The sequence below is a fragment of the Morone saxatilis genome, unplaced genomic scaffold (assembly GCF_004916995.1).
Source record: "Morone saxatilis isolate NCDOM2014 unplaced genomic scaffold, NCSU_SB_2.0 Contig15, whole genome shotgun sequence".
Lineage (NCBI taxonomy): Eukaryota > Metazoa > Chordata > Actinopteri > Moronidae > Morone > Morone saxatilis.
This window is the reverse complement of record NW_023339707.1, coordinates 20,678,323-20,686,403: the sequence shown is the minus strand read 5'-3', so window position 1 is coordinate 20,686,403 and position 8,081 is coordinate 20,678,323. Positions and strand designations below refer to the sequence as shown.

General features: G+C 43.5%; 1 protein-coding gene across 1 annotated transcript in view; it reads right to left on the bottom strand.

Moving 5' to 3' along the window:
- The window catches only part of LOC118323962 (PDZ domain-containing protein 4-like), a 14,595-nt gene continuing 6,514 nt past the window's right edge, over nucleotides 1-8,081 (bottom strand). Inside the window, exons 2-8 of the mRNA XM_035656049.1 lie at nucleotides 6,272-6,325; nucleotides 5,383-5,693; nucleotides 5,134-5,221; nucleotides 4,942-5,040; nucleotides 4,799-4,861; nucleotides 4,300-4,401; nucleotides 1-2,286 (exon numbers count right to left, since the gene is read on the bottom strand). Of these exons, the coding sequence (XP_035511942.1) occupies nucleotides 268-2,286; nucleotides 4,300-4,401; nucleotides 4,799-4,861; nucleotides 4,942-5,040; nucleotides 5,134-5,221; nucleotides 5,383-5,693; nucleotides 6,272-6,325 (2,736 nt within the window). The 3' untranslated portion in view covers nucleotides 1-267. The remainder of the gene's footprint in view (nucleotides 2,287-4,299; nucleotides 4,402-4,798; nucleotides 4,862-4,941; nucleotides 5,041-5,133; nucleotides 5,222-5,382; nucleotides 5,694-6,271; nucleotides 6,326-8,081) is intronic.

Genomic DNA, 8,081 nt, shown 5'->3' with positions numbered 1-8,081 from the left:
CTGTTTCAGGTGATTACTGGACACAAACCCTGGCAGTCTCAGTCATGAGTTTTTCTCCAATCTAAACATTTTAGGTTGGGGCCTAACTTGTGCTTCTTTATATTACCATCATGGACTTTGTGTTTCAGAATGTTGCTGCATCCCTGCAGACAAATATTTGTGCCAAGGTGTACTGAAGCAGCTTGTGTTCATCCTATAAGCCCTATCAAAACACTTTGGCACTTTCTTATTCCTCCCAAACTCTGCCTCCTTCTCTCCCATCTTATCTCAGACTGTTGTGACAGACAGCAGGGGGTTATAGACTTTCTTCCCATCAGCAGACCTGGTCCCATGGGCCAGTAGCTCCTGTATTGTGATCCAGTTGTCCAGGATTCTCCGACTGCGCTTCTTCAAGCTCCTGCGGTGGCACAGCTCTAGGATGGAGGTGGCTTCCTGCTGGTGTGTTGTCCCCTGTTGTCCTCCACAACTGCTGCCCTGCTCCCTCTCACGCTCTCTCAAACAGTCAAGACGGCTCTGCAACATGAACTCCCTGCGCCGTCGCTGCTCTCTGGCCTTCAGCAGGTGCTGCTTGCGCTCCTCCTTGCTCCAGTAACGGCCCATCTTCATTTCACTCACAGCATCATCATCTGTTGTCATGCCACTGCGCTCCTCTCTGATCTTCATGGCACGTGCCTTCAGGAGACGATCCCTCACAGGCCGTTTGGCCACGTAGCGCGAGCCGTCACTGCGGATCTTCACCTTCCACTCCATACGAGGGGAGGCAGGCAGCAGTGGAGGGGACAAGGTTAAGGGTGCAGCACCTGCAGCCTGGGCAACATTTTTACATGTGCTACCCAAACTCATTGGGCTGGCATCACCCTCAGTCTCCATGGTGCCCACTCTGGGATCATCTCTGATTCCACCAAGCCGCTCAGAGGTTGAGGGAGACCTCAGTTGCATGCAGCTCAGGTAGCGCTGAGGCGGCTTTGTTTCAGTCTGACGGCGGGACAGGTAAGGGCTGTTCTCTGCGCTGCATCCACCAGTCCTCTCTTTGGGGTTTCGTTTTACCCCTCCATCTGAGCCACGTCTGGCTCCTGCATCCCGGGTCAGGGACCTAACCTTCACTCCGGGGCTGGATGTCTTAGCTTCAGCCCCTCTCCTTTGAGTGTGTGGAGAGTAGGGTTGGTTGAGGTTTGTCTGTATTCTGTCTCCTCTTTCAGCCCTGGTTCCTCTCTCTCTCTGTCTAGTGGAGGTTGGAAGCTGCATATCTGCTGGAAGAAGATTCTCTCCTCTCTCCAGGCTCTGTGTAGAGTGTGAAGGGTAGTGTTCATTGACCAGAGGGGTGCTCCTGCAACTTTCCCCTCCAGTGTTGTAGGCACTCGTACTGTCCTTATCTGAGCGCTCCCTCTCTGGGAGCTCATTGATATCTGACAGAGCGTGGTGGCAGGACTCCTCACTGACCAAAGTACCACTCATGTCCAAGCATCCAGCTCCAGCCCCTGCACTTGCTCCATTCTTGTCCTCGAGAGGCCACGCCTTCAGACAACGCTCCCTTAGTTGCTGCATCTTCTGTGCCCTCAAGATGTTACGACACTTGAACTCCAAGTGGCGCAGTTCCTCTTCCAGTAGGGCCATCTCATGCTGCGTCAGGCTCTCATTCCTATTGACATCCAGTGAGACGCCCCCTTCCTCTTGTGCTGGCCCCTGACCTAGCATCAGATCATTACTGTTCTTCTCATAGTAACATTTGATTTCCAGGAGCTCTTTGTACCTCTCACACTCCTCCTCAGTCAGCCCAGGCATCATCATCCTCACAGCATCTGCCATGTAGGCCCTCTCCAATCGCTCCACCTGGTCCAGTCCTCCTCCATTAACACAGTCCAGCCCTAAGAGGGAGTCAGTGCTGAACTGGAGGTCCTGGGAGTGCAGCAAAGGTGGAGTGTCCCCTCTGCCGGACAAAAACTTGCGCATGCTGCCAGGCGTATTGGTAGCGTTCGTATTGGAGGCACTAGTGTGGTCGTCTCCCAGAAGGTCGTGTTCTGAAGACTCCTCATAGCGTGTGCTTTCGTCTGTACGGCCCACACCGCTGTCCAGCTCCTGGCTGTTGCTCAGCACTGTCTGGAGCAAATCGGGTGAATCCCTGTTCATTGAGCGACCATGGCTACCTAGTACACCTCCACCAGCAGCACTGCATGGTCCAGCACCCAGGACAGAGGTGCTGTTCCTCACTTTGTGGCTGCTTGGCAGGTGAACAGCATTGTCAAGTGGCTCCAGGTCCTGCTCATCTGGGTCCAGCTGGTTGTCGTTCTGATAGGTAAAGGTGTATCAGGCACGAATTTTGTTGATGGCATTGCAGAGAAGGCGTTATGTTCATTGTTGAAGAGACAAACAGACAAAGGAGAAGTAAGCATTAGAATGTTACCATACATCTGAAGGTTTAAGGTCCTCCTCCATTCAAAAATGTGTTTTGTTTGTTGTTACTTCACTTGGATATTTAAACTTCACTGTACAGAATGAGTATGTGCAGAGTTTGTCACTAGAAAGAGGTTTCTCTGTGCATGTCTGTAAGGGATTTTAAACAGTGAATATAACGATATCTTTAAACCTTTTAGGAAATTGAAATAAGCATTTTTAAACTTGAACTCACCATCTTACCAATTAGTAGCAGGGAAGATCTCCAAGCAGACTCATTCACATATAATCACTTTTTGATACGGTGAACTTTTAAGCATACTGTTGCCAATTTACACATTAGGCAGATATGGAGCAATACTAGAATTAATTTGGAGTTATGTTTCTGGCCACATGCAGATTGTTCCAGTCCAGTATTCACTGTCTGGTTGGCGTTTGGTGCTGGGCAGGTTACTGAACACAAGTGACCCCTTTCATATTTAATCAAGTCATTTGATCAATAGTTGGTGTAAAGATTTTGATTATAGCAGCTTTAATGTTTGTGAGTGTAGCACCTATGATCTGCTATGAGTAGTGCTTCTTTCTGTCACTAGATGGAGCCAGTGCTGTATGAGATTTTAACATAATTTCAGCGCTCTGCAATTGCATTTGGTTTTCACTGAATACTTTTTCTGCAGAGAAAAACAAAAAAATCATCCAAACATGAGTGAGCAAATTTATATCCAAGTATTTGTTATTAGAGGATGAAATTTCCATCCAGAATAATCCAGTCTTAGAGATGAATAATATCTAATACTTAATAAGAACTGTTCTTGATCTGTTTAGTTTGCCGCTTTGATTGGCATCCCCTCAGAAGCTGATAAAATATAATTCAAACACTTGTGCTTAAATTAGTAAACAATTCACTCCTCAGAGCACCGTTGATCTTGGCTAATTGGTTTGATTTGAATGTGAACTGTGTGCAGACTGCAAGGCGACATATTGATTATGTTCATCTTCATTCTTATTCTTCGACAACCCCTTCAGTTCTCTCTCTGTCTCCCCTAAGACAACAGATCAAGCTTTAATCTCCACTTGTGTATTTTCCTCTGATGATTCTCCGTCCTTCCCTCTCTCACTTGAATCTTAATGTGGGACCATGCCTTAGCAACATAAATCTTGTCAGCCTTTCACAGGTAGTACTGGTGCTCATCTCTCCCAATACAAGGACATATAAAAACAGAGGAGAGGTTATTTTTGTGTGTATGTGTGTGCACGCCTTTGACTTAGACCATTTTAATGAGTGCCTTTTAAATCTGCCCTTTAGCTCCTTCTGCACAAATGCAGCCTGCATACAGATTTTTTTGAATTCTCACGTACACTGTCTCTATTTTTACAATGGTGTGCAGTGAAATTCAATTTGTTTGGGTCAACATGTGTCAAGTTGTTTGTTCTCGTGTAATTTGTCAGAGGTGTGTTATTGAGGGGCATCCGGTGCGTGTTACAATGCCCTCATATCTGCTAGAACAGTGACCTTGAGAGAAACAAAGCGATGTACTCACATTAGCACTGTGAATGCAAGCACTATTTGTCTTTGCCTCTCTCTTCACGCTATCTGTGTTCTCATCATGTTTTTGCACCTCTTTGCTTTTCTGCCTCCTTACACAAGCTTGCAGGGTAAGACAAAGCAGAGCACCATACTCTCTCTTAGTGTCCCCAATTTCTTTTCTTTATGTTGTGACTGTGTTGTCTCCCTCCAAATCTCATGACTAAATTTCCACATAGAGCACTACCTATACATACCCGCATGTAAACTAATTTTTTGCCACTTAAAGAGGGAGATAAAGGAAGAAGAATGCATTTCTAGGTCAGTATTCAGACTCAGATTTGCAGCGCGCTCCCCGAAGACTGCATATCCAATTTCCTCACCTCTATCTCGGGTCGTGCAAGGAGCAGGGAGACATTAGTGCTGTCCTCTCTGGTGAGTATAGCTACCGCCTCCTCTCTGTCCTGGATGTCCACTCCATTTATCTGACAGAGAAAGAGGAGAATAAAATTGAGCTAATGTCAGATAATGAAAGACCCTTTACTAGAATCAATTACATTTCTCGATTCAGGAAATAGTCTTTCTTTAGCTTGATAGCATGAGTTATGTTATTCAACCTCTTATGGGAGAATTTAGAAGAAATTCTGCACTATTAGCAAATTCCTTTAATATGTGGATAAGGCGGGATTAAAAGTGACTTGACTCTGACTCTAATGTGGAGCAGGGGTTATCTAAGGCTTCACTTTCATGCATTACATAACTGAAGAAAAAGGGTTTTTGTTGGTTTTAATGTTGAAGATTTATACAACTCTGTGGTATTGATTATTCATGCAAGAAACAGCATGTAAAGGAATTTTGCACACTATTTAGAGAGGCCTGTACCTGTAGTATTCTGTCTCCCTTGCGGATGCGTCCATCTATTGCAGCTATACTGTTTGGGTTCACCTGAAAAAAAAAAGAAGGATTTTGAGTATAAAGAAATAAATAAAGATTTATTAAATATTTGATTTCATAACTATCTTCACCTCTCCTACATATATTCCCAGGTCCTCCTCATCATCGGTTCTGTAACACACTGTCAGCCCGAGTTTATCCTGCTGGCGAGACTTATACAACTCCACCTCCTAGAGCAGTTGAAGAAAAGTTTGAGGATGTCAGACAGAGAGGGATGGGGCAGCCTTCTGTACAGAGTTGTTGAGTAGTTAATGGGCTCTCACCTCATATTCCAGCTCATCCTGTCTGTCCACTTCATGCTGAGTGATATCGAAGTAGTCAGTGGGGTCGTAGTATACAGGCTCTATAAAGCTGAGGATGACAATATTCAGGACATAATATTTCAGTAATTGGGGCAGCTTGAAACGTCAAACGTGTGAACAGAATGGCATGGAGTAGAACCAAGACAGCAGATGAGTTCTGGTCTGACAGTTGGACATGCTGCAGAGATCAATTATACTACTCCTACTCACAGTTCATTGAATAGATATGGCTCCAAGAGCGGTGGTAGTGGAGGGGACGGTGGAGGATCGGGTGGGGGTGGAGCTCCACAGGGATGCTGGCTACTCTTGCCCAGAGTCAACATATGCTGAAAGCTGATGTCTGTTTGAGTGCAGCTGTCCACACAGTCGGCCATGCCCATGGTCACTGGCACTAACCCTCCAGGAGCTCCTGCTAGGCCTGCCCGTCTGCGGGCCCCCCGTCTCAGTATGTTGGACAGCACGGGGTCCCGTATGTCCAGAGTGGGATCTCCAGAAAGGCGGGAAAGCTCCTTTCCATTCACCTGGAAAATACAGATAGTCAAGATCAAATGGTGGAGGAGCAGAGGAAAGAGAAAAAGAGAAGAGGGGTACATTACAATAAAGGAGAATTGGTGCAAGGAACCAGGTGTAAAATGAGTGATTTTCTAATTCTAGTTTGCCACAGAGAAACCGCAAAATGCAAGTAACAGACAAAGATTTTGGAAGTGGGCAGTGCTGTTTATGAGTGGGACTAGATAAGTGCTGACATGAATAACAGAAAGGCAGGGAGACAGGAGGATGGACAGACCTACATCAGCAGTTTTATCAGACGGACAAGGTTAGTTCACAGAAGTAAATTGCCTCACAAAAACACAGAGAACAGGAGGGGGAACTACAGCTACACACGCCTAAAACAAAGAAAGACTGAGGTCATGTTAGTCAACAGAAAACTACAAAAATACACTTCAGCAGACATATAAGAGTATTTAATCTGTCACACAGCTGATAGTGTTTCTAGAGGAGCAGAGAGAACCAAGAGGGGAAAAAAACAGGTTTATATCTAAAAGATTTTGACAACACATCACACCAAGCAGCAGAGCAGAAAGCTATATACTGAGACCTTTAATCGACCGTCAGCTTCAAAAGAGCACAACATGTTGCTTATGTGACCCTTCTGTGGAGAGAAAGCAGAAAAATAGTGCAGTTAGAAAGTAATTACAGCTGTGAGCGGTAAAAAAAAAAAAGTCAATGGCTTCGTGAGAAACCTTTTCTCATGAAGGAGAGAACCAGAAGTAGTTAAAGAGAAAAAACATAAAGTTAACAGTCACAGGGATAAAAATGAGTTTCCTTAGTACATTAGTTTTGTGCAATTTAGTTCTCCTGAACACTCTTCTACAATACACAGTTATCTTTCTTTTGTGTGAATTAAAATTGGTTCCTCTCTGCAAATATATTTAAATAATAAAATATATTTATATTCCGGAGAAACTCAAATTTTCTTTCTTTCTTCAGCAGGACGACCTCTACTGTTGTAATTGCTGGAACATCACGCTTTCAGACATTTTAATTTGGAGAAATAAAACCTTTCTCGCTGAGACATACAGTATGTTTTATAATTCCTTTTCCTTTCAGAGCTCTCTTCCCCTATTTGTGGTCACTGACAGTTCATCTAAATTGTCCTCATATGGCCTCATACTATACAGCCTGTGTAGCATCACCATGTGCCCTGACTCTCAGCTGTTGAAAGCCAAATCATATGGTGTATCTCCCCTTTACCACCACTGCTGTTTCATACAGCAAGAAGAAGAGAAAAGGCCATTAATAATGAAAGATTATTGAAAATAAATATGGAGAAGGAATCAACACAGTATATGGATTTGACTTTGACCAAAACAATCAAATCAAGCAGAATTTCCCACAAACCTAAAGGAGGCAGTGTGGTGCTATGTTTGGCAATGTCGGCTAAGTGCTTTGGTCCAGACTGAAATATCTCAACTATGCAGACATTCATGGTCATGTAGGATGAACCCTAAATACATTGGTGATCCCTTGACTTTTCCTCTATAGAGCCACCAGCAGGTCAAAATTAGCAGTTTGCAGTTGAGGAATATCTCAACATCTACTTGATGGATTTGCACAAAAAGTTTTACAGACATTCATGAAGAGTAATAATTCTGATAACGGTAACCCATGTTTTTTTTTTTCTATTTGTGTGATATTTTGGGTTTATGACCAAAACTAAAAACATTTATATTAGCCTCAGCTATACTTCAGTGCTAATTAGCATTACGGTGGCAGTGGAACTTGCAAAAAATGCAACAGGCCCTCTCTACAGCCAGTCTTTGTCTGTTCTGGCTACTACTAGAAATATGGATGTTCAACATGTCGGACTCCATGGAAGGTGAACTGCTGTGATTCTTATTTTCAGGTGATTATACACTAATGAAAATATACTTATGAATATTATATCTTAAATGTTACACACTGGACCTTTTAAGACTTAGTTTAACCATCTACCATGTAACCATCTCATTTGTGTTTACTCTTCACTCTTTACCTGAAACATGCTTTAAACTGTTATCACAAGAGGACATTGTTTACCACAAACAAATGCTCAATTCATTTCAAATTATTACATTTAAAAATATATATATATTTCTCTGTGAAAATTGGCAAAACTCTTTTCCAGTGGCAAGGTTTCAGTAACTTGAAGTGTAATCTGCATATGCATGATTTTAGTTTTGTGCATACACAACTTTTCTTATCCTTTGTTTCATGCATCGGACCCTTGGACTTTCTCATAATCTTCCATTTAATCCTAAAGATGGCTCAGGAGCCAAGATAAAGATGAGGATTTTCCTACGATATAGCTCACGTTGGTTTGTAGGGAGAAGAAGTCTGCACAACCTGCTTTGATATCATTAAAGTGG